The sequence below is a fragment of the Colius striatus genome, chromosome W, assembly GCF_028858725.1.
Source record: "Colius striatus isolate bColStr4 chromosome W, bColStr4.1.hap1, whole genome shotgun sequence".
In the NCBI taxonomy this organism is placed as follows: domain Eukaryota; kingdom Metazoa; phylum Chordata; class Aves; order Coliiformes; family Coliidae; genus Colius; species Colius striatus.
In genome coordinates this window covers 12,499,330-12,525,086 of record NC_084789.1, presented here as the reverse complement: position 1 = coordinate 12,525,086, position 25,757 = coordinate 12,499,330, and the positions used below count along the sequence as shown (strand labels likewise).

The following is a 25,757-nucleotide window of genomic DNA, read 5'->3' as shown; positions in this document are numbered from 1 at the left end:
TGTTCCATGTAGGTATGAATAATGTCATGAGGCATGACATCTCCAGGATCCGGATGGATTTTAAAACCTTGGGGGAAGCAAGTAAAAGGTAGAGGGGCTCAGGTTATTTTCTCCTCCATCCTGTTCACTAGAGATAAAGGAGGAGTTTGCAATGGAAAAATCAGCCAAGTGAACTCCTGGCTGAGAGGCTGGTGCCGGCAGGAAGGCTTTGGATTCTATGACGATGGATCCTTCCTTGGGGACTACAGCTTGATAGGACAGGATGGGATTCATCTCTCCCATAAGGGCACTGCAATATTTGGGAGTAGGCTAGCAAATTTAATAAAGAAGCCTTTAAACTAAGGGAATTGGGGGGTGGGGGAGAAGCAAAATAGAACAAGCTGTCCCCTCTAGCTGGGAAACAGGGCAGGACAGGGAATGCAATGATAAGTGCCCTTCATCTGCACACTGGGCTGACCACCCTGAGACAGAGCCAAACCAGGGAGGAACCTCCTGCACCCATCCAGGGAAGCCTGTGTGTTTGAGTAAGCCCCTGCGCTACCTCTACACCAATGCACACAGCCTGGGGAATAAGCAGGAGGAACTGGAGATGTGGGTGCAGGGCTACAACCTCATTGCGGTAACACAGACGGGGGGGACAGCTGCCATGACTGGAGCACAGCCATCGAGGGTTATGTATTGTTGAGGAAAGACAGACTGACAAGGTGTGGAGGTGGAGTTGCTCTCTATGTGAGGGAGCAATTAATGTGTACCGAACTGTGCCTGGGTGGGGATGAGGAGAGAGTAGAGTGCTTATGGGTAAAAATTAATGGGCAGGGCAAGACAGGTGATATTGTTATAGGAGTTTACTACAGGCCACCTGATCAGGAGGAGGAAGTGGATGAGGCCTTCTACGAACAGCTGAGAGCTGCCTCATGATCACAGTCCCTGGTCCTCATGGAGGACTTCAACCACCCTGATATTTGCTGGGATAGCCACACAGCCAAGCACACGCCGTCCAGGAGGTTCCTACAGATTGTTGACGACAACTTCCTGTCGCAGATGATCGAGGACCCAACAAGGAGGAGTGTGCTGCTGGACCTGGTATTGAGGAATGAGGACCTGGTTGGGGGTGTGAAGGTTGGAGGCAACCTCGACTGCAGTGACCATGGGATGGTAGAGTTCAAGATCCTGTGTGGAAGGGGCAGAACACAAAGCAGGACCGTGAGCCTGGATTTCAGGCGAGTCGACATTGGCCTCTTCAAAGATCTACTTGGACGGATCTCATGGGATATGATTCTAGAAGACAGAAGTGCCCATGATAACCGGTCAATCTTCAAGCGCCACTTCCTCCAAGCCCGGGATCAGTGTGTCCCAATGCGCAAGAAAGGAGGAAAAGGAGGTAGGAGGCCTCCATGGATGAGCAAGGATCTGCTGGGACAACTCAGGCAGAAAGCTGCCATCTAGGAGAGGTGGAAACAGGCTAGCTTCTTGGGAAGAGTATAGGAACATTGCCAGGGCATGCAGGGGTACAACTAGGAAGGCTAGAGCACTTCTAGAATTAAATTTAGCCAGGGATGTTAAAGACAGTAATAAGGCATTTTTCAAGTACATCAGCAGCAGAAGGATAGCCAGGGGGAATGTGGGCCCACTACTAAACACAGAGGGTACCCTGGTGACCGAGGATGCAGAGAAGGCCGAATTACTGAATGTCTTCTTTATTTCAGTCTGTACGGCCAAGGCCAACACTCGGGAAGCCCAGTCCGGCAAGGATAACAGGATGGCCAGGACAGCAGAGGACTTGCCCTGGGTGGAAGAGGAAGAGGTTAAAGACTTGTTGGCCAAGCTTAAGGCTCATAAGTCAATGGGTCCTGATGGGATGCATCCTAGAGTGCTGAGAGATTTGGCTGATGGGATTGCTAAGCCTCTCTCCATCATTTTTGAACAATCATGGAGGACAGGTGAGGTGCCTGAGGACTAGAGAAAGGCCAATGGCACTCCAGTCCTCAAAAAGGGCAAGAAGGACAACCCAGGAAACTACAAGCCAGTCAGCCTCACCTCCATCCCTGGAAAGGTGATGGAACAACTCATCCTGAATGTTGTCACTAAACATATGAAGGAAAAGATGGTTATCAGGGGGAGTCAACATTGCTTCACCAAGGGGAAATCCTGTTTGACCAACCTGATAGCCTTCTAGGAGTGCATAACCGGCTGGCTAGATGAGGGGAGAGCAGCGGATGTTATCTACCTTAACTTCAGCAAGGCTTTTGACACTGTCTCCCATAACATTATCATCAGAAAGCTCAAGCAGTGTGGCTTGGATGAGTGGACAGTGAGGTGGATTGAGAGCTGGCTCAATGACAGAGCCCAGAGGGTGGTGATCAATGGCACGGAATCAAGTTGGAGGCCTGTGGCCAGTGGAGTTCCACAGGGATCAGTTCTGAGGCCAGTCTTGTTCAAACTTCTTCATCAACGACCTGGATGAGGGGACAGAGTGTACCCTCAGCAAGTTTGCTGATGACACCAAACTGGGAGGACTGGCTGATTCCCCAGAAGGCTGTGCTGCCATCGGCTTGAGAGTTGGGCAGAGAGGAACCTCATGAGGTTCAACAAGGACAAGTGCAGAGTCCTGCATCTTGGAAGGAATAACCCCCTGCACCAGTACAGGATGGGGATCGAACTGCTGAAGAACAGCTTTGCAGAGAGACCTGGGAGTCCTGATTGACAATAAGCTAAATATGAGTCAGCAATGTGCCCTCATGGCCAAGAAGGCCAATGGCATTCTGGGATGCATCAAGAAGAGTGTGGTCAGCAGGTCAAGGGAGGTTCTTCTCCCCCTCTACTCTGCCCTGGTGAGGCCTCATCTGGAGTACTGTGTCCAGTTCTGGGCTCCTCAGCTCAAGAGGGACAGGGAAGTGCTGGAGAGAGTCCAGTGCAGGGCCACCAAGATGATCAGGGGAATGGAACATCTTTCATATGAGGAAATGCTGCGGGAACTGGGGCTGTTTAGTCTGGAGAAGAGGAGACTGAGGGGAGATCTTATTAACATTTATAATTATCTAAAGGGTAGATGTCAGGAGGTTGGGACATCCCTTTTTTCTATAGTAGCTAGTAACAGGACAAGGGGTAATGGGATGAAGCTGGAACACAAAAAGTTCCACTTAAACATAAGAAAAAACTATTTCACTGTGAGGGTGACGGAGCAGTGGAACAGGCTGCCCAGAGGGATTGTGGAGTCTCCTTCCTCGGAGGTCTTCAAGACCTGCCTGGACACGTTCCTATGCGACCTGATCTAGGTGAACCAACCCAGGAGGGTTGGACTAGATGATCTCTAAAGGTCCCTTCCAACCCCATAATTCTATGATTCGATAATTCTATGAAATCCTCTGTCTGGTCTGGCCATCCACTGAAGTTGGAGCAGGGGGGCTGAACTGATCTGGATATGCTGGTTTATTTGGAATAAAAATGATCTTGTAGTTCTTGTAGCTGGTAGGCCTTTGGCTCAATCTAAACACAGCTCTGTGCTGAAAGCAGGGCTTTTCTCTCGAGTCTAGAAAATTCTCCGAGTTCAACATTGATTCGCTTTTATTAGAAAACACAAAAAAGTGGAAGTGAACTGGATCATAGTGACAAACCCTGGCTCTTTTGGAATGTGGATTTATTTCTGCCACAGCCTGTCAGGCTGTTGATGGAAATTCAGTGTTAGATTTTCTTAAAGTTTAAACTTTGTTTCCTATCAGAGGTGGGGAGAGAAGCCTTAGCAGTTCTTGTGCCTCTCTTGCCTTTGGTTAATTCTCCACCATGACCATTTAGGACTTAAACAAGCATGCTGTAAAAGCTTCTGCTTTGCCCTGTCCTCCTGCCTGGCTGCCTGGGGAGTTGAGGTGGCCTCATGGCCCTTAAGTAGATTTGGTTTTTACTGATGCTGAATATTGTGTTTGCTGTATTCATGATCAAGCTCTTCTCTACAGACCCAAAGCTCTTGGCTTTACTCTGAAGCAGGATTAGTGGGAATTCCCTGGTTGCTTTGGCATCTGAGATTTAGGGTGTTCAAAAAAACAGTAGCTGTCACCAACTCCAGGACTGCAGGCAGCCCAGAAAGCTGTGTGCTGAGAACATGTGCTGTGTGGCAAAAGAGATTCCCTTGTACAGGGAAATTGAACAGAGCCAGGGAGGGGATGAGGAGATGCTGGGTGACACAGGTGGCTGCTGCCAGTGTAGAAAGGTGAGCTCTTAGGCCTTACCCTCTGCTTGAGAAGCTGGAGGCTGTCCTCTATGCATTTCATCTTGGAGGGGCTATTGGATCTCAAGTGTCTTTTCTGTGTTTAATTAGGATTTGGGAGTCAGTCAGGGCAGAATATGCCCTACCTCAGGGTATCTTTAAAGCCTCCAAGCTGAGGGCTTCCCCAGGCCCCACCAGCTCCTGAGCTTCCTACCCCCAAACACAAGTGGGTGGTCTATGAAAGAACAGAGAGTGGATGACAGAGTATGAGGTGCTTCCAGAATCGCACAATGAGGGGAGAAGAAGGGGTTGGAAGGGCCCTCCAGAGCTCATCCAGCTCAACTGCCTGCTAAAGCAGGTTCCCCTTGATCAGGAGGCATAGGAACATGTCCAGATGGGTTTGGAAACCTCCCAAGAAGGAGCCTCCACACCCTCCCTGGGCAGCCTGGGCCAGGGCTCCCTCACCTCAGCACCAAAGGAGTTTTAACATGTTTAAGTGGGACTATTTGTGTTCCAGCTTCTGTCCATTACCCCTTGTCCTGTCACTGGACATTAAAGTTTTGTCCCATCCTCTTGACATCCACTTTTTAGGCACTCAGGACTTTATTTGTTGTATATTGAGTCATGGGAGGCACATTCATCTAAATGTGCCAAAGGCCCCTACCACTGTTCCATGTATCACAAGGCCTGGATGAGGTGGTGGGTGGTTTTCTGGGCAAACTAGGATGAGGCAGTCTCCAACTGGCATAGACCTGGAGCCCTTTTTCTCTAGGTCCAACCCCTGAGGAAACCTCTCCAGAATCAGAGCCTGGGAAGGCCTCCCAGTGACTCTTCAGACTGCTGGGGTCTCTTGGCCCCTACAGACATAAACAAAACAGACACTCCTCAGCCTCTTCTGAGATGTTAGTGCACTTTGCCATGCTCTGCTCTTGCAGTTTCTTTTTACACAAATAGGCAGATTTCCTAATTCCTCTGTTACATGTTCTTGTAAGTGGCTTTCAAATACTATACGTACCATTTGGACTGTTTCAAAGCATTTTTACCTTCAATAACTCTTCCTCTTAGAATCATAGAATGGTAGGTGTTGGAAGCGACCTTTAGAGATCATCTAGTCCAACCCCCCTGCAGAAGCAGGTTTACCTAGATCAGGTCTTCATGGGGTTTAGTTCATTTGTACTGGGATTCTTTTATTATATAGGTAGAAATCAGTTTGGTAGATGCAGTGTCAGGCAGTGAGACATGCTCAGGTAACCCTGGCTGAGGGAGGGGAACTATGTTTCTGCCTCTCAGAAGCAAAAAGGACAGTAATGGTAGTGCCTCTAAAACATCTTTAAAGCTAATTCGGGGAAATGGAAACAGATGATGAGAACATCAGATGCACCTGTTTCAACTAATGAGCTCCACTGAGATACCTTCCTTTTTACTGCTTTGCTTTCTTGCCTGATACCTGGCCATAGTTCCATAATGGCCAAGAGAATGGTTATTAATCTCCTAAGCAGAGATCCTGACTAAGGAGTGACTCCCTGTGATGCAAAGGAATATTCGGCTCCTCTTTCTTACACTTTCACAGGAAAATCTTCAGCTTACAACTATTTAGGCTGGTATCTGCTGGTATGTTCCTCAGGAAGAGGAGTGGGCTGTAAAGAGAGGCTGTGCCTGGCTGTGGATTCAGCAAGGGGATCTTGTTCTCTTTGCCAACCTGAGGGATGGATGCTACTCTGGGGCAGTAAATCCTGTCCTCAGGGTTGACTAAATGGCAGTCTGTTGAAGATTGTATTGAATTGAGCTTTGCTTTTCTCTCCCTCTGTGTTCAGCATGCTGCCATCACAGCCATTGAGGCATAGAGAGATCAATATTCCTTGTGCAAAATGGTTTCTAATGTGATAGATGACAACGTTGTTCTGATTCAAATGCAGAGAGGGATGGGGGGAAGGTGTGTATAGGGGGTCAGTAGGGCTGATTCATTTATTGGAGTGAATCTCCTGAGCATATCAACAAAATTCGTGTTAATGTCCTTGGGAGTGTTCTACCTCCATGAAACATTACAAGGAGTCAAATGTCATGGTGTTATTGCCCATGGAGTTCCCTCTGGTCCCCTGTGGCTGCTTTACTGGTGCAAATGGCACAGTTTCCCTTGAGGTCACCTCATCCCCAAGCTTGAATTCTGAGCAGAGCAAACCCATGTTCTTCTTATGTAGGAGCTGCTTATCTCCTTCCAGGAAGCTCAATTGTGGCAAAGCCAAAGGTTCCTGGCTCACCAGAGCAGTGAGTTGGTGAGCCCCACACATCCACCCTGCACTCTGACAGGCTTAGGAGATGTGTCCCTCTTGGCTTCAGCTTAAAAGTACTGACCAGAAGGGCTCATGGGCAGCTCTGTTTTCCTTTGCTCTGCTGAGCCTCTTAAATAGGTATGAATGAGAACATGCCGTACACAGGAGTGTCTGTCTGGTACAGAGAGCTCCATGTTCACAGCAGGCTCTGTGTGGAATGGTACCAAAGGAGCAAAAGGTTGTCTGAGGTGGCATTGTGGAGCTTTTGGAGTCGATGTGGATAGGCCAGAATTTGTTCCTGGGCATTGCTAGGAATGATGTATCATCCCTTCTACCCTGCCTGGAGACCTTAAGCACATTGCTGAGGCTTTGCCTAGCCAGGTGACATCAACCATCTGTGTCATATACAGCCAGAAAAAAGATGAATGCTTTTTCTAGTAACACTCTTGCCTTCCCTTTTAGTGCTCAACCCATGAAGTGAGATTTGCTGCTCTCCTTGTTCTTCATTATCACTATTCATACTTATGATAAGGTATGGAACCTGGCAATAGAAGTGTCTCCTGGTTTAGCCTCAGTAAATGGCATCAGATAATTCCTCTTTGCTTAGGAATAGCAGAGGTAATTCCTTTGCCCTAGACAGTGCAATCTAAGGATACATCTGGGACATGCTGTAATGTTACATATTAATTATTTACTAGGACCAGAAAGGAACTTTGCATCATGTTCTGGGGAAGAGATTTATGGTGCTTCCTGCTGGGTTTTGTCTTGGTTGATACAGCAAGAAGAACAACCATGCAGACAGAAGAAATGATTCTAGACAAAAATAACATTAGGAAGGAATGACTGCTGAGAATTTATTTCTGGCTGGTCCCAAAGCATTGTCACAGCCTGAGGAATAAGCAGCTAGAATAAATCTTCACTATAACAAGTAAACAATACTCAAAGAGTGTGAGAATGTTGTATGTTTGCATCCAGATGTCACAGTGTTTGCCATGAGCAGGACTCTTGTCTTTAGAGGGTTTTTCTATGAAGAACCATGTCTTTCTTGCCTTTCTTAGCTGCCTGATGTAGAGCAAAGCTCAGCTGTGAATTTGCATGGACCAGCACAAGAAATTTATGATACTTGTCTGTAACCTCTGACATCTTTCCCTAATCATCTGCCTCTCTGTCTTGCTGAACTGGAAACACGGGTAATATTATTATATATAATATAATATATATATTATATATATATTTATTAACTCCCAGCTCTCTGATGATCAGGCTATTATAAATCTCTGCCCTTTGGAGGTCACTGCCCCCTCAATTATGAGAACCTGATCTTGCTGGTTCCCAGAACTGCTCTGCAGTTATTGATCAACAACACTGAGTTGATAAAACTGAGTGAAACATCAAGCTAAAATTTCATCCAAACGTGAACTACCTCCCTGAATTCCCTTTCTGGAAGGAAGATTGGCTACGCAGAAGGCAGCCTAAAGAATACTGGATAGATATCAGATCCTTGGGAATCCTGCAGAGCTGAGGGATCAAATAAAAACAAGCTGCTAGTTTTAATTAATGAGAAATGCAGGCTTGCAGTGGGCTACAGCCTGCATCTACAAATACTCCCCTTGGGAGGTACCCGATTCTCTTAAGGTGCAATGTGGAAGAGCTTTACTGCTTCAGGGTGACTCCTGTCCTTGTTGTAGCCCTTGCTGAGGCTCCCTCAGCTCACAGGGTGCTGTGCTCAGCACTAACATGCCCAGTTCAGTGAGGCTTTCGTAGAAAGCAACCTGGAAGTGCCACTGCTCAAGACAGAGCTGAAGTTCAGGGAGAAGCTAATTAAAACCATGGAGTTTGGATCAGGGTCAGCGTGGGCAATGTTCTTTGCAGCTGCAGAGCTGTTCCCCTTACATCAGGTGTAGCCAGAGGTTATATAGTTCATTGTGATCTTTCAGTGCTGGTTCTGTGACTGGCTGTGAGGATGTCAAGAGAGGGAAGTGTTCATTTCTTGAACTTCACCAAGATTCAGAAGTAAACATGCATCCCTGAACCTTCTGGATCAGCTACAAGCTGCTGCCAAGGAGATGGGCAAAGCAAGCTCAGAAGGTAAGGGAGGACTAACCAGGAGCTGAATGAAGGTGCACTGGCCAAAGACATAGACCAATTTATTAATTATAGTATTTTTACACTCATAAATAGTAAACAGGGTAGCTTATACCAATGAAAGGATTCCCCTTCACCCTCATTTTGGGGACACCAGAGGATATGTGCTTGCCAAGTGAGAGCAGGACAAAGCAGGAGGGCCAGGAGCTGCAAAAACACCAAGTCTCTGGACTTCACAAGGCAGGCAAAGACATCAGCAGAGCAGGATACTCTGGCTATCTGGCCCCTCTTCAGGCAGGGAGAGCAGCCTTGCCCAGTGACAAAGCTGGGAGGGTTGGCATTAGCCATGCAGGGGAGTAATCAGGGGGAAATCAGGCTTTCAATCAATATACTACAGGCAACCACAGCAGCAGGATTGGCAGTGCTCTAAATATCAGTCTGAAGCAGTAGAAACCAGTTTTGTTCTGTTAGAGTACACTGTCCTGCTCCTTGCCTAACTGGGCACATGGTCAGAGCTGCTAATTCAAAAGTGAGGCACCTCTCAATGAGGATGTGATGCCCATCCTAAACATCCACTGTTGTGGAAAACCAAAGTCCAGTGAAGTTGCATGTGCTGTGTTGGGTTGCAGAGGTAGCTGCCTTTCCACCACATCAGGATTTCCCTCAAACATGCAAAGGAGGTTAAGTCTAAATCCAGCTATGATACAACTACCTCTGGTTTGTAAAAACTTTCTTAAAGCATCTCCATCAGGTTCTTTTCTTGCCTCAGGTGCCAAGCCTAGGATGGGCACACTCAAGAGCCTGAAAAGTCTTCAAAGACCCAATGGATGTTTGTTGAAGAAGTTGTGCATTTTGAAAAAGCCACAACACTACAAGGAACTGGTGACTCAGACCTTGCTGCCTCCTGCAATGTCTCTGCCTGAAGGGGATGTTGGCTTTGAACTGTGCCCCACAGCAATGGAAGCAGGTAGCTCTGTAGTTCCCCCTAAACTGTGTTGTGCCATGTACTGCTCTAATCCTGGCAGTGCCTCCAGCCCCCTGCTCGGGGTTCCCAGCTACCAGTGAGTCCTGGCATGAAGTGTTATGAGTGAGGAGGGGATAAGGCAGGAGCATGCACATACAAGACAACAGGCATTCCCTGTTCCCACAAAGCAGTTCACAGGGGAGGTGTATGATCTGTGACCAGTGTTGCAGCCATCCTAGAGTGAAGGCCAGACTGGCCATGCAGAGGTGAGGAGTCACCTCACCTGAAGGACTGAAGTCAGCAGCAGTACTGTAGCATCCTCAATACTAATGTTCTGGCTGGAGGCAGCAATTACCTGATGTGCTACTGAAGCTGTAGCTCTGCTCCTTGAAAGACATCTGCATTACTGAGTCCCATCCTGACAAAGCACACAAGAGCCCTGTCAACTGTCAGGTGATTATCCACACGTGTATCTGACCACCTTTTCTCACCAAAGCAGGGATTCAGAGTTTAGTGTCACCTTAGACTGGTCTGCAAAACTGCTTATACTGATTGAATATGAACCAGATGTCTCCTTATATACACAAGCAAATGTGTCAGAGCATGCTGCCAGCAATGCTAATACGTGTAGCCTTTGTTGTAAAGTTGTGAAGGGAGGTTTCCAAGGTCAGGCAGGTAAGTGGCATTCTCATCCAGATGAGAAAGAGGCACTGTATCCTCCTCACTAATCTGCCAGTCTAACTCTGCCTTCAGGGTTGGCCTTTGGTTGTCAGGGAAGGCCAAAGAGAACAAGGCTTCAGGCTCACACACAAACTTGTACACGTAGCGCTCTCCAGCCACCTGCAAGGAAGTCAGGATGTGAATGCTTCATGCACACAGGCAGCACTAGGCTTGCAAAAGCATTTGGCTGCTCTAGCCCATTGGCCTGAGACATATCAGAATTGTAAACTTCTCCTTCTGCGTGTCAGAGTTGTAAAGTTCTCCTTCTGCTGCCCTGGTCTCCCTTGGAACAGTTCCTGGGAAATAGGATGCTGCCAGTTGACTGTTTGTCCAAGTAGCAATAACATTACCAAGCCCAGATCAGGCCTTGCTGTGACATATTACACTCCCAGTTATCCTCTCCAGTGCTCTGGAGCTGGAAGACACCATCCCTCCCATATAAGACCAACCCCCTGTCACTGGCAGTCTAAACTGATTTGTATGTCCTTGCAGCTGCAAGAATTCTAACTCTCCTGACTGCAGGCATACACAGAAAAAAGAGGAAAGCAAGAGTCCCCTTTGGTTTATTTCCCATGTTTTGCTTAACTTCAGCTTCTTTACACCTTCCTCATTTAACTGCTGCAAAAGAAGTTATGAGGAAAGCAAGCTCAGGCTGCCTGGCAAGCTCAAATGCATTCTGTACCTGTAAGATTTCTTGTCTCAAACCACAGAAGGTGCAACAACTCTTTCTGCTTTGAAAACTGACCTTCTGCATGACACCTTTCTCATAGTAGTAGCGAAGGGATCGGCTCAGCTTGTCATAGTTCATGGCTGGACGGTTCTTTTGAATACCCCACAACCTGGCCACCTGTAGAGTGAAGCATCCAAGCACATAAATATCTGGTAAGCCAACCCAAGGAGACCAAAAGAATGTTGTCCAGCTGATTCTCTTTTTGAGGGGTGGTACCCCAACAGATAAATTGGAACAGTTCAATTAATGACTCAATAATAAGTTAGCAGCTCTTCAACAAGAAGAGTAGAACTCAAGCTGAATCACCCTGTATCAGAGAGGCTTTCTCCTTGCCACCACACAGCTCATTTGCTGTCACCACTTCTCACTCTGAAAGCTGGAGAATGCTAAAGGACTGCCTTCATCCTATACTACATTTAATCTTCAAGTAACACACGTTTACCAGGAGTCCAAGTACAAGGGATACCTCCATGGAAGACTCCTGTGCCTTTCTTCCTACTGCTACATGATTTTCAGCTTTGTCCACGAGACTCAGCAATCTGTTGTAGGCATGTGGCAGCCCACCAAAACAACTCATTTGCCTGTAAAGGCTGATTTGCAGCAAGAACTGTGCTAAATGTAGCTGTAATTGGAGCAAGATATGAAAAGATACAACAGACAGGTCTCCCAGATATCAGCTAATACTAGGGGGTTTGGAACATGGCAGAGTTAGAAATTCCACCTCAGTTAAGGTCATTATCCAAATATCTTTAGACTAGGACATATTTTCTTCCAGATTTTTAGGAAAGCTGCTGTGGTCAGGTGGGTTCCAAACTGCAAACCACAAGTAGGGAAGCATAAGACAACACAGGGAGACAACAAGCTTGAGAATTATGTGGCTAAGGAAGTGGGCAATTTCACTCACTGTGTTGCTAAGACTCTAAACTCTACAAGCAGCCTTTCTTAAACCTGATGTGTTCTGATCTCTTCTAAAAACCTTGACTTTCTGCAGAGTCTAGTGAGTACCACTGGTAGGTAGGAGCCTTCACAGGGCAGAAGAAGTTTAGTCTCAGAAACAGTGGCTGTTCCCCTTTAATCTTTAGGGAAGTCAAATGGTTTCACCTCTTCTGGCTCAATGAGCTTGAATTCCATCCCTCTGCCAGTCCAGGCAATGAAATGGGAGTTGGTTGGATCATCCAATAAAGCTACAAGGAATCGCCAAAGCTGGAGAGATCCCCTTCTCTGATAGGGAGGTCCTTCCCTGTATCCTCCTGCTTCCTGCTTGATGTCTCCTGCTGAGAACAAACAAGCTATTTCTCAAGGTAACAGTGCAAAAACAGTTGCCAAAAACACCCCTCAAACCTTTCCCATCTGTTGTAGTGGTGCAAGCAATATTCATTGAAAGACATAGAGAATCTAGGTAACACACATGCAGAGACATACACAGGAAACAAAGTACAACCAACAGAGTTGACTCAAAGCCACCCTTCCTTTGCTAGCTACTTCCTTATATGCTGCTTCTGCCCATGTGATCACCCAGGGCCTGATTGATTAACTTGCAGCACCCGTTTCTGATAATTGGAAGTAACTTGCCAGCTGCATTAACTTGTCCCTACCATCTTTATTCAAGCTGGCTTGTCCAAGCCACATTTGTGCCTATGGCCATCAGTTTACCTGTAATATTTCAGTTCACATAAACCAAAGTAACCAATTCACCAGCAGCTCTTCCAACAGGAGCTCTGATGAACCTCACAATTAAGCTACTTATCCTTTTTATGCTAGAAAAGCTCAAGAAACAGGATACCAAAAAGCTCGGTATGAGCCACAGCTAACACACCTACAAGAACACAGTGTAAGAAACTATGTAGACAGTGGTCAAGATGCTGGATAACCCTGTATCACACCCAAACTGCAAGCTATTCTTTCTCTGACCTTCAAATCTTTCTGGAACAACACAGGCATCATCAGTGAAAGGCCTCATCTGCTTGTCATACCTGCAGCCTGAAAGAGGAGAGCAGCACAGGCAGTTGTAGTCAAGGACAGGGTGGTACAGAGGGCAATGCAGGGAGAGAAGACAGCCCCTGAGTTTCTTACCTAATGTATCCTCTGGATTTGAATGGTTTGGGTAACTCTCAGCATTTATGTACATGGAAGGACAGCCAGGAACATCTACAGAACAATGAACAGGCTCATTTAATGAACAAGCACAGGAGGCAGAATGATCTTGCTCTCTAGAGGTGGAAAGTCAACTCAGGCTAAATTTGTATGACAACTCTCCCTCAGTTTAAAATAACTACAGGCTCTGCTGCTGTTTTCAACATTACAATTTTTTCCAGGGGGTACTGTGATGATATTAATGGAGAAAACGTGAAAAGTAGAAACCATTCTGCTTTAAAAAGAGCAGAAAGTCTTTCCATGCTCTCTGTGCAGTGTACTTTGTCACCTAGAAACTTCAATTTATATCTCCTGTGCTTTCCAAAGCTTGTATTTTCTGAATCCAACCTGTTTTCCATCCATAGCTGACATGGAAGCTGTAACTGGATGCTTTGGGAAGATTTACCTTACCCTTTCCTCATACTCCTGTGTATAGCTATTGCTTTCAGCAGAGGTTTTGCTGATGCAAAGAGTACTCTGAGCTGACAGTCTATGTATTATTCCAACTGTAAACCACTCTCACCAAAAGCATTCTTCTGGCTTTGTACATTTTCTTCCCCTGTCTGGACAGAAGAATCCAGTGAAAAGTGTAATATCAGCACAGCTACAGTGGTGTGGATTCTATACCCTCATGGGAGCTTTTTAGCTGTGTGTTTATTTCTGCTAAAGGAAACAATTCAAAAGGTTCATTAAAATACCAGGAAAGGAACATTTCCTCTAGAAGAGAGTTTTGTGATGTCAGGGCAACACATCTTTGGACAGATCTGCTGAAAAAAGATGTATCCCTTATGGAAAAGCAAGAGGATTACCTGGTTGGTATCTAGAGAGCTATTATCGGAATGAGAAACTTCTTATCTCTTGTCTCTTCTTATCCTCTGAAACCTCTGCTCTCTGAGTCCTGTTTCTATGGGAAGTAGCAATTGGAGGTTGACACAAGAAACAGTGGGGCTGTGGGACCTGGGGCTGTTCAGCCTAGAAAAGAGAAGACTAAAGCGGGGACCTCATCAGGTGCAAGCCACCAGTGAATCTAATAAGCCTTGGTCCTTGGTAACAAAAAAGGACAAAGGCTTGTCTTCAAAGTCCTCCTTCCAGAGAGCCCACTACAAATAAATAGGAGGCACTGGTGACAAGGGACATTGACGAGCAAGCTCCAAAAGGGGAAAACACATCAAACAATCCACCATCAGCTGCTCCACCTGCAACAGGTAATGGACATCATAGAAAGAAGTGATGGGTGCTTGTTGTGGGTGACTCATTACTAAGGAGCACTGAGAGACCCTGTGGAGCTGATAGGGAGTCACAAGAGGTGTGCTGCCTGCCAGGAGCCAAGGTCAGGGATGTGGCCAAGAGAGTGCCATGCCTTGTCAGGGATGCAGGCTACTACCCCTTACTTGTGTTCCATGTAGGTATGAATGATGTCATGAGGCATGACATCTCCAGGATCCAGAAGGATTTTAAAACCTAGGGGGAAGCAAGCAAAAGGTAGAGGGGGCTCAGGTTATTTTCTCCTCCATCCTGTTCACTAGAGATAAAGGGGGAGTATGCAATGGAAAAATCAGCCAAGTGAACTCCTGGCTGAGAGGCTGGTGCCGGCGGGAAGGCTTTGGATTCTATGACAACGGATCCTTCCTTGGGGACTACAGCTTGATAGGACAGGATGGGATTCATCTCTCCCATAAGGGCACTGCAATATTTGGGAGTAGGCTAGCAAACATGATAAAGAGGTCTTTAAACTAAGGGACTTGGGGGGGTGAGGGGAGAAGCAAAATAGAACAAGCTATCCTCTCTAGTAGGGAAACAGGGCAGGACAGGGAATGCAATGATAAGTGCCCTTCATCTGCACACTGGGCTGAGATGCCGAAGGCTGACCACCCTGAGAAAGACCCAAACCAGGGAGGAACCTCCTGCATCCGTCCAGGGAAACCTGTGTGTTTGAGTAAGCTCCTGCGCTGCCTCTACACCAATGCACGCAGCCTGGGGAATAAGCAGGAGGAACTGGAGATGTGGGTGCAGATGCGGGGCTATGACCTCATTGCGGTCACAGAGATGTGGTGGGACAGCTGCCATGACTGGAGCACAGCCATGGAGGGCAAGGTATTGTTGAGGAAAGACAGACTGACAAGGCGTGGAGGTGGAGTTGCCCTCTATGTGAGGGAGCAATTAATGTGTACTGAACTGTGCCTGGGTGGGGATGAGGAGCGGGTAGAGTGCTTATGGGTAAAAACTAATGGGCAGGGCAAGACAGGTGATATTGTTATAGGAGTTTGCTACAGGCCACCTGATCAGGAGGAGGAAGTGGATAAGGCCTTCTACGAACAGCTGAGAGCTACCTCACAATCACAATCTCTGGTCCTCACTCAAGAAAGGAGGAAAAGGAGGTAGGAGACAGAAATCAGCCATCTATGAGAGGTGGAAAAAGGGGCTAGCTTCTTGGGAAGAGTATAGGAACATTGCCAGGGCATGCAGGGGTGCAACTAGGAAGGCTAGAGCCCTTCTAGAATTAAATTTAGCCAGGGATGTTAAAGACAGTAATAAGGCATTTTTCAAGTACATCAGCAGCAGAAGGATGGCAAGGGGGAATGTGGGCCCACTACTAAACACAGAGGGCGCCCTGGTGACCAAGAATGCAGAGAAGGCCGAATTACTGAATGTCTTCTTTACTTCAGTCTTTACAGCCAAGGCCGGCCCTCAAGAAGCCCAGTCCAGCAAGGATAATAGGATGACCAGGACAGCAGAGGACTTGTCCTGGGTGGAAGAGAAAGAGGTTAAAGACTTGTTGGCCAAGCTTAAGGCTCATAAGTCAATGGGTCCTGATGGGATGCATCCTAGAGTGCTGAGAGATCTGGCTGATGGGATTGCTAAGCCTCTCTCCATCATTTTTGAACAATCATGGAGGACAGGTGAGGTGCCCGAGGACTGGAGAAAGGCCAATGTCACTCCAGTCTTCAAAAAGGGCAGGAAGGGCGACCCAGGAAACTACAGGACGGTCAGCCTCACCTCCATCCCTGGAAAGGTGATGGAACAACTCATCCTGAAAGTTGTCACTAAACATATGAAGGAAAAGATGGTTATCAGGGGGAGTCAACATTGCTTCACCAAGGGGAAACCCTGTTTGACAAACCTGATATCCTTCTATGAGTGCATAACCAGCTGGCTAGATGAGGGGAGAGCAGTGAATGTCATCTACGTTCATTTCATCAAGGTTTTGACACTGTCTCCCATTATATCCTTATCAGAAAGCTCAAGCAGTGTGGGTTGGGTGAGTGGACAGTGAAGTGGATCAAGAGCTGGCTGAATGACAGAGCCCAGAGCGTCGTGATGAATGGCACAGAATCGGAGGCCTGTGGCCAGTGGAGTTCCACAGGGATCGGTTCTGGGGCCAGTCTTGTTCAACATCTTCATCAACAACCTGGATGAGGGGACAGAGTGTACCCTCAGCAAGTTTGCTGATGACACCAAACTGGGAGGACTGGCTGATTCCCCAGAAGGCTGTGCTGCCATTCAGCAGGATCTCGATCGGCTTGAGAGTTGGGCAGAGAGGAACCTCCTGAGGTTCAACAAGGACAAGTGCAGAGTCCTGCATCTGGGAAGGAACAACCCCCTGCACCAGTACAGGCTGGGGGTCGAACTGCTGAAGAGCAGCTCTGCAGAGAGAGATCTGGGAGTCCTGATTGATACTAAGCTAAACATGAGCCAGCAATGTGCCCTCGTGGCCAAGAAGGCCAATGGAACAAAAAGTTCCATTTAAATATAAGAAAAAACTAATTTACTGTGAGGGTGAGGGAGCAGTGGAACAGGCTGCCCAGAGGGGTTGTGGAATCTCCTTCCTTGGAGGTCTTCAAGACCTGCCTGGACATGTTCCTATGCGACCTGATCTAGGTTGACCTGCTTCTGCAGGGGGGTTGGACTAGATGATCTCTAAAGGTCCCTTCCAACCCCTACCCCCCTATGATTCTGATTCTAGAACTTTTTCAGAGCCCAAAGACCACCAGTGAGGCTGCTCACCTCCCTGCCTTGATGTCTGGTTTATGCAGTCAGAGCTCTGCCTACCTGAGTCATACATGCAATCCACTTGCTCCTGCTTTATCACCACAGATCTTGGGTACCGACTGCTGCCCGCCTGGCTCGCTTGCTCGTACTGAGGGTTGTGGTACTCCTGTTTGAATCTCTGATGAGGGTACTGGAGGCAGGGTTCAGACATCTGGTGCTGGTAGGAGATGGGATCTTCCTGGCCCATGCCCTGGGAGAAGGGGAAGGAACAGCACATCTCCAGAGGTGGCTGGTACGCAGAGCTAGAAGAAGGGGAGGACATGAGGTGGCTGATTTCTTGGTCCTCTGATCTCAGCCCTGGTGCAGGGCTGGTTGAGGGACAGACACTTCCTTGATCTCAGCCTGTTACTGGGGCTGTAGGAGCTGCATAAGTAGCTGTGCCAAGGAAAGGACTTCAATGAAAGATGTTTCCAAAGGCAGCTCCACAGCCTATCATTCACAGAATCAGGCTGGCTTAAGGTTATAGACATCAAACCCTAGACAGCAGTGGTGACTCCCAGATGCTTTGATGAGGGATCCTGTCATTCCTGCCAAGTGAGCACTTGAATCTGGATGCTGCAGCCTCTCCTCCCTGAATCACCAAGGAGGGCAATCCTTCTTGCCAATAACTGCCTCTTCCTGGGCAGTAACTCACCTGTTTTCATTGAGGTATCCACAGCTGGATGTGGGGTGAGGTGACCCTGCAGGGGTCAGGAAGCTCCTGCTCTGTCTAGAGAACTGTTGGAGAGGTGATTGTATCTGGATTCCTGGGCTGGAAGACTTGATTTCAACTTGTCTGGGTTGATCATAGGCACTAAGGACAGTCAAACAGATAGTGGAGTGTTACCATTGTCAGAGAGGGACTTGTGGCAGCATCTGCATCACAGGCAGTCACACTGACCCCTGTGCAGCCACCCAGGCCAGAAAGCTCTCAGCATCAACTTTTTCTTTACTGATTACTGGTTGCCCCCACACACAGTAGCAATAACCCTTCAAGCAGCAAACTAGAGAAAGCATCTGTACTGAAGAAGCCATACTATAACTCAGGCAAGTAGCTGGGACTATGGGCAGTGGTGTCAGGGATCTCTTTGTGGAATAGATTTTGTAAAGCAGTGGGGAGACACATGCCAAATGTCAAGACTGCTCTTAGCATCAGGACAGATGAGGAAGAGCACTAAGGAGAAGAAAAAACAGAGGCAAGCCCAGCTCTATTCTGCACAGGTCTGAACTATCCAGTGCAATAAATGGCAGGCTGAGCAGGCTGCCATGAGCTGACCCATTGGTTAATTTAGATGTCAGTAGGTGTGCATCCCCCTTTACCCAGCAGGCAGCCCAGATTGTTGTCAGAATGCTTTATTAGTAGGTGATGCAGCAGCCCTTGATTTCTTAAGAGATCCTGGCCCTCCCGTGTGAGGTGTTACCTGGTGTAAAGGCACTGCTTGCCATTGTGGTACTGGAATGGCTGCTTATGGTTGCAGGACAGTGTGGGGTCCGAGGAAGGACTCTGGGGCTCCTTTTTAATCTTAGCAGGAGGACTGTGAAAAGCTACTGTGGGAGAGAAATGAAAGGTCAGGCTGATACTTTTGTTTAAGGAGAGATTCTTTTTTCATCAGCCAATAAAACCAGTTGTGATGCCACCACTTTGTCCTTGTTCTGCTGGCTCAGAGAGAAATAAAATACCAACATAGTGGTTGCTATTTTGCTTTAGTGGTTGGACTTGATGATCTTAAAGGTCTGTTTCCAACTGTAATGATTTTATGATTTTGACAGCATCTGTTTTCAGAGAAACCCTGAAAACTACTTCATAATGATTCTATGAATGTGCACAACTGTTCACTGGACCTTCCTGAACTCTGCCCTTCACAGAATCTTAAAGGGTTGGAAGGGACCTCTAAACATCATCCAGTCCAGAGCAGGACCACCTAGAGTAGGTCACATAGGAACTCTGATTGAGCAAGGTTTGTGTGATACATCATCTTTAAAAGGGCAAATCTAAGGTAGCATTAACATGCTCTGTGATAATCCAAAGCACTCTGAAAAGAATCACAGAATCTTAAGGATTGGAAGGGATCTTGAAGGCTCATGCAGTGCAACCCCCCTGCCAGAGCAGGACCACCTAGAGTAGATCACACAGGAACTCATCCAGGTGGAGGTTGCAGGTGTTTTATTGAGAAGCTACATTATTCTCTTGCATTGCACTTTTAAACAATCACAAAGGAGATGGTCCACTCCATCATCTCTGTAGTCCTGTGCTGAACTCTGTCCAGCAGCTCCCTCGTCCTTCTGGAACTGAGGGGCCCAGAACTGAACACAATATTCCAGATACAGCCTCATCAAGGCAGAGTAGAGAGGGAGGAGAACCTCTCTCCACCTACTGCCCACAGCCCTTCTAATCCACCCTAGGATACCATTGGCCTTCTTGGCCATGAGGGCACATTGCTGGCTCATGCTCATCCTAGCCCCTTTCCCCTACACTACTCCCTAAGAGTAAATGAACAGATCCCATTAGTCCCAGCACCAAGAACCCTAGAATTCTTTGATATATTGAAATAGAAATCTACTACTGAATTAATTATAACTAAATAATGGACTGGAACAAAGTCTGAGCTGTGTCTCTGGCTACAAATTAATAAAGACATAACTTCAAAGAGTGTTTTAGGCAGTGGGTATTTTGTAAACTGTTCAAAGCTGGGACAGACTTTTTCTGTTATGTCATAAGGGTTAGCACACATCCTCTATTTTTTTAAACACATGAAAGCAAAGGTTTGGATTGCATCATGCAAAATGCTCTTTCATTGCCACATCTGCAGAGCATGTCTTGTGAGCAGCATTGCATTAAATGATGAAGCCCTAAGAGTATCATTCCTCTTGTGGGACAATAAATGCAAAGTCATTATAGGCACAGCTACAAATGCTGAAGGCTTTCTGGGGGGAAAATAATTTTATATGTATTGCAGGCTTTCACCAAGCTAACTTCCTCACAGTCATGCTTACATAAGTATCATAGAATCATAGAATGGTGGGGGTTGGAAGGGACCTTTAGAGATCATCCAGTCCAACTCCCCTGCAGAAGCAGGTCCCACAGGAACGGGTCCAGGCAGGTCTTGAAGACCTCCAAGGAAGGTGCCTCCACACCTTCCCTGGGCAGCCTGGGCCAGGACTCCACAACCTCAGCACTGAAAGAGGTTTTCCCTTATGTTTAAATGGAACTTTTTGTGTTCCAGCTACATCCCATTACCCCTTGTCCTGTTGCTAGGTACCATAGAAAAGATGGATGTCCCAACCTCCTGACACCCACCATTTAGATATTTGTAAGTATTAATTAGGTCCACCCTCAGTCTCCTCTTCTCCAGACTAAACAGCCCCAGTTCCCACGGCCTTTCTTCATAAGAAAGATGCTCCAATCCCCTGATCATCTTGGTGGCCCTGTGCTGACCTCTCTCCAGAAGCTCCTAACCTATTTGGAGGGCTCAAATCCTTTTCCTAAAGGCACTGTATCAATGTGAAAACACAATACAGAAGAAAAGTCTGACTTCCAAGTCCTTGCTTTCACTACAATACACCTTCAAGTTCAAAGAGCAGCTTGTAGCCTGTTCAGTAGCCTCCATTTGAAGTGTCTAATTTCATTAATTGCATTAATTTTATACTTCAGCACTTCAGAGAAAGAAGGACAGGCTCTTCTACAGACTACTGTGATTCCTGAGCAGGAGGTTGCCATGTTACACAAAGCTGATGCCTGCACAACTTCAGTGCAAGTTTCCCTTTGTTGAATCTCTTCTATACTAACAGTCCCACATCCCTGCATATGGGATTGGGAGACTCTCAGAACCCAAAACAGCAGTGACAGTCCAAGCAGAAAGGTTCCTTTTCATTTTCAGGGCACAGCTCTGTGGTCATGGCCTGATGCAGATGAGGAGGGATCTTTTCTGGGCTGGTTAGAATGTCATGAATAACAAAGGTGTGTTCCGGTTTACAGCACCAGGATGTAGGATACTTCTTGATATTGTTACTTCTTAAACTTAATTAAATCCAGGAGAGAGTAAAACATCCTTTACTAGCTCTTCAGATAAGCTTATCCTGGCTGAAGGACATGGTGAGCATCTTTTGCCTTTACTCTTATGCCACTTTCTATTGCAAACATCCCTCCTAAAAACTAATTTTCTCAGCAAGGAGGAAGAAAAACCCCAAACCTGACTCCTTTTGCCTATCTTCAGTTCCAGCCTATGCCAGAAGACCTCACCTTTACTCTTTACATGTCAGCACCCAAAGGGACCCAAACAACTTGATAGAATCAATATAAATAATTAAATCCACACCAGAGCCTCATATTGCTGCTTCATTCTACTCCTCAGGAACAAAGGTGTCCCACAGCCAGTCCTGAGGCTGTTGTCAGTCCTAGCAGGTGAAGCTGCTCACAAACAGCTCCAGGCATTGTCTGAACTGATGGCAGGCGAGTTCTGAGCCAGCGGACCTGGGATAGAGCCAATATCACACACAGACATTCACATCAGTGCTAACACCTCAGGCCTAGGGAAAGGTTGAAAAAGGTATGCCTGAGGTATCCATTTCCCTTCTGTCTGCAGCAGCTCTTCTCAATGTATGGAATAAAAAGATATATAGAATCCATTAAAAAATACCAATGTGTTGGCTGAATCTCAGAGGGGACAAAAAAAGAAACCCCACAACAAATGGTTCTGTCCAGTACACTGCACTCCATTGAAGTTTCAAGAAGCTTAATGTGCTAGGAGCAGCCAATTCTTTCTGGCCTCTAATAACGGGAACAGGCTATCACATTACAGCTGACATTCATTCCCTCAGAGTGAAACATGGGAGCAGCCTCCTCAGTTCTAGGTCAAAACGAGGAAGAAGTAAGATATATGACTCAGAGAGCCTAGTCAGCTGTACTGCAGGGCCAAGGAAAGGAAAGAGGCAAAAAACAATCAGGAAGAGGGCTTCAGTTTGGTTTTCATGGGAAAACTGCCCTGGGCAGAGAGAGATATCAGCCTAAAGTTGCTTGCACTAGCTTTAAATAGACATCTATGCTCTCAGTTAGCTGCCAGTCATGTATATGCCTAGGGAAGGGGTGAGGCCTTGTCAGGCCTGTCAGAGTCAGACTCTGGGTCCTTGGGGCTGCTTGCAAGGCAGAGCTGTTCAGAACAGTCTGTATTCACTTCAGACACGTGGTCTGAGCCCAGACTCAGCTTCCAAATGAGATGGTGGCCTGCTGGGAGAAGCAACTGAAGGGAAGAGCAGAGTTGCATGACTGTTGTGTAGGAGGTTCCTGCGCATGCACCTGTACCTGTTTGGCTCCTTTGTAAAGCAAAGTGCTTAGACCAGTTCTCAGAGCAAACATTTGTGGTACAGTCCGTACACTCCTGTGCAAACACAGGCCATCTGTTAGGAGACAGCTCCTAAGAACAGGGAGGAAGCAGACTGGCAAGCAGAGCTCTTGGAGGATGCTGTAGCCAGTAGCAGACAGGACCATCCTCTCAGAGGCCACACAGGTGAGCAGAGTCTTTTAAAAAATAAAAAGCACCTACAGGAGATGCAAGACCCATAATTCCATGTAGGATCCAACTTCTTCTGCTTTGAGGGTAATAAGAGCAGAAATTTTACCTTTGATTGGCACGGTAGTGCATTTTCTCAGCTCCTCAAGTGTGCCTCAATATTCATCCATACACCAAATAAAGTACACAGCAGTTGAAACCACTTGGCCTAAGGGACAGTGATAGCTGTCAAACAAAACCACTTTTGCCTTGTCCAGATGTGGACAGTTTAGCCTGGTTTGGGGTTTTTTTTTGTCACTATCACAACAATGCAGAAGCAAAACAAATGCTTTTGAGCCTCAATGTCTCTGTGTGTTGTATTTCCTAGGTATTGCTTTGGTTTAAGTGTCTCCAGCCCTCTTCCCCCAAGATATGTGATTGCCCAGTGCTACTTACAGTTTTCTGAATGAAAGTCAGGCACAAATTGCTCATCACTGTCTGGAACCTGAGCTGCCAAGGGAGGTAGAGGAGAGAGAGAAGAGAATTAGATTTGGCACTTTGGATGGTATAATAAACAGTACAGCAGAAATAAATCTATGCAGGAAAGATCTGAGCTTTCTGTTGGGATGCACTTTAGTACTAAAGGTAGTTTCCCTTTGGGATTGATGAACTTCTGCCTGCAGATTTACCCCTTTACAGCCTGCCAGTTTCTTTCTCCCTTCCCTTGGAAAGAAGGACAAGAGCAAGTTTATTTGCTTGGGGTTCACAGGTTTCATGGAGGGATTTTTAATCATTTAGCATCAGAAAAACAACTACCAACTGATAAATGTGGAAGCTACCACATGGGAAATATAAGAGAAAGTGCTGGTGTAGTCATAAAGAGCCTGACCACAAAGAGCTGCTCTTCCCCCCCCCCTCTTCACCAGCACAGTAAAGCTTATTTCTAGGCATCTGCCCTGAGGACAGCATCATCAGTACAACTCCAAGAATAATAGCAAGGTCTAAGCTCTTTGAATGTTACAAAAATTGCTTAACAAAGATGTCTGGAAATCTGCAGAGGCCTCATTTACCTTGGAACAGCCTCTGGTATGAGCTCACTGGAATGAGAATTGCTGGATGTAGTGAGGAGTGAAAAAACAGTTAACAGCACTAGCATCTCAATGTTAAGAAGCTTCAGGTTTAATGTCTCCTTTTCACACACTCATGAGGATCAGGTGTGTTGTATTAAAAAGTCAGCAGCACACTTTATCAAGTCTATGTCTCTTCATAACTCGGTGGGGCTCTCATTTATTCCAATTGCCATGAAAGCTTAGACTGCAAAAGCTGTAAAACCCACATGGATAAGAGTTTTGTACAGCATCTCAAATGAAGGCATTGAAAGAGCCTTTCACTGGCTACTGTATTGTCACTGCTCTGAGGTTGACTCAGCAAGGTATACAGGTCTGTCCTTAAGAGATTATTCCAATATCTAAAAATCAAATGTTATAGTAGTCCATAGTGCCATTATGCAACTGCCAAATGTATTGTAAGAGTCTCTGTGCAAGTAGTTTAGACTAGGGACCTAGAAATGCTATCAAACATTAGAAAGTCTAAAATGGAAAGCCTACCAGAACTCAATCTGGAGGCAAATTGATCTTATTAGCAGCTCAGTTCTGAAGTTTATAGAGAAATCAGCCTCAAGCTGATATGTGTATTCAACTGCTCCATGACCAGCAATTCATACCCTATTTTTTGCTCTGATGTAAGTTACATGAAAGCTTCAAACCTGGAACAGCCTCCAGGTACTTCCCTTTACACCCTTACAACCCTCTACAACACTTCTGAAGGCTGTCTGATTAATGTCATATCACTTCAGTTTCAAATAGACATAAGCCATTTGATTCCTTCCCCTAATAATCTTAATTAGCAAGTACCTTTTTTTGAGGCTTAAAAAAAAAAAAAAAGAGAGAATGGACAGGATTGTCCTTCACTTGTAGTAAAATTAGAGGAAATAACCCTGCTCAGAATGCCACACATACTTCTATATTATTAAGGTTAAACACTTGTGAAGTACCTATATAACAGTAAGTACTTTCATATTTATCAAGAGCCTCTAACTTGAGGATACATTTGGAGTTTTCTAGAAGAGAGATAGTTTGTTAATACTGGAATTAAAGCAAATTCACCATGCTGTTTAAAACCAGTTTCACTGGGAGTTAATCTTGATACTCTGGGATTGAAAGTTCTCTCTTCCTTGAAGTCAAAAGGTAAAACAATTTAGACAGCAAACTAAACAGTGTGTATAATCCAGGAAGGTCCTTTCAAAGAAAGAAAAAGAAAGAAGTTAGGTACTTTCCCCTCCCCCAAATTAAGAGACTAGTTTATTGAAGAAATATTAATGTTCTGGCAACCACCAAAGAAAAAAAATGAAGAATGAAAAGAAAATCGAAGCAGTTACAAGTAGCCTGAAATGAAAATTGTAACCAGGAAAACGGGCCAAGTGCCAAGTTCAATTCATAAGCAAATCCCCAGCACAATAGTGCGATTCATGCGTCTTCATTTACACAAGCCAGAGGATGGCAAGTCCGAAATAAAATCCTTCAATGTTTGGAGCTCGGCAAACAAAGCAAAGGAGTAAGACAAGTATCTAAAGATAAACAACTGAAAGACGAATAAGATAGAGCTAAGAGAGGGGAAGGAGCTTACCTTCTGTTAACCAAGTCTCCTGGAAGCGGCTCAAGTCTTGGAAGAGGTCTGCGAGGAAAGTGAGAAGTTTCCCTCAGCGGAACGCTGGGGAAGGACAGCGAGATGCTCCAGCACCAGAGACGCCGGGCGGAACGAGTGGGTGGGGGTGGGGGCGGAGGCGTAGGGGGAGGATCTGCTCCCTGCCCAGAAACCTTCGCTGTCCTCATCCATCCCTCCAACCCCCACACCCCCTCACCTTCCGAATCCTGCGCCGGCGGCAAGCCTGGCTCCGCAGGTCTCTTCCTAACGCCCATCAGAGCTCCGGCACCGGGAGTCCCCTGGCCCGAGGACTGCTGTGGAAAGAGCGAATCAACGTGGGGGTCCGGAGCTGTGTCCCGGAGCGGGACCCCGGCTCTAAGCCTCGCCCCTCACCCGCTGGAGCCTCCACTCACCTGCGGGAAAGTGAAGGGCACCC

At 46.5% G+C, this 25,757-nt stretch overlaps 1 protein-coding gene across 2 annotated transcripts; it reads right to left on the bottom strand.

Annotated features, from left to right (window-relative positions):
- Window positions 1-9,296: 9,296 nt before the first annotated feature.
- On the bottom strand, window positions 9,297-25,616 carry LOC133628516 (ETS translocation variant 4-like). Of its 2 annotated transcripts, XM_062016780.1 has the most exons (11): window positions 25,539-25,616; window positions 25,304-25,351; window positions 23,075-23,128; window positions 18,554-18,680; window positions 17,788-17,928; window positions 17,154-17,395; window positions 13,044-13,118; window positions 12,882-12,950; window positions 12,072-12,241; window positions 10,986-11,087; window positions 9,297-10,360 (listed from the first exon to the last, which is right to left on the bottom strand). In XM_062016780.1, the coding sequence occupies exons 1-11, from the start codon at window positions 25,594-25,596 to the stop codon at window positions 10,139-10,141; spliced, it is 1,308 nt and encodes a 435-aa protein (XP_061872764.1). In that variant the 5' UTR covers window positions 25,597-25,616; the 3' UTR covers window positions 9,297-10,138. The 2 variants fall into 2 exon arrangements, with proteins under 2 accessions (XP_061872764.1, XP_061872766.1); XM_062016782.1 differs by lacking the exons at window positions 18,554-18,680; window positions 23,075-23,128; window positions 25,304-25,351; window positions 25,539-25,616 and having other exon boundaries at window positions 17,154-17,343; window positions 17,788-17,854.
- Between the last annotated feature and the right edge of the window lie 141 nt (window positions 25,617-25,757).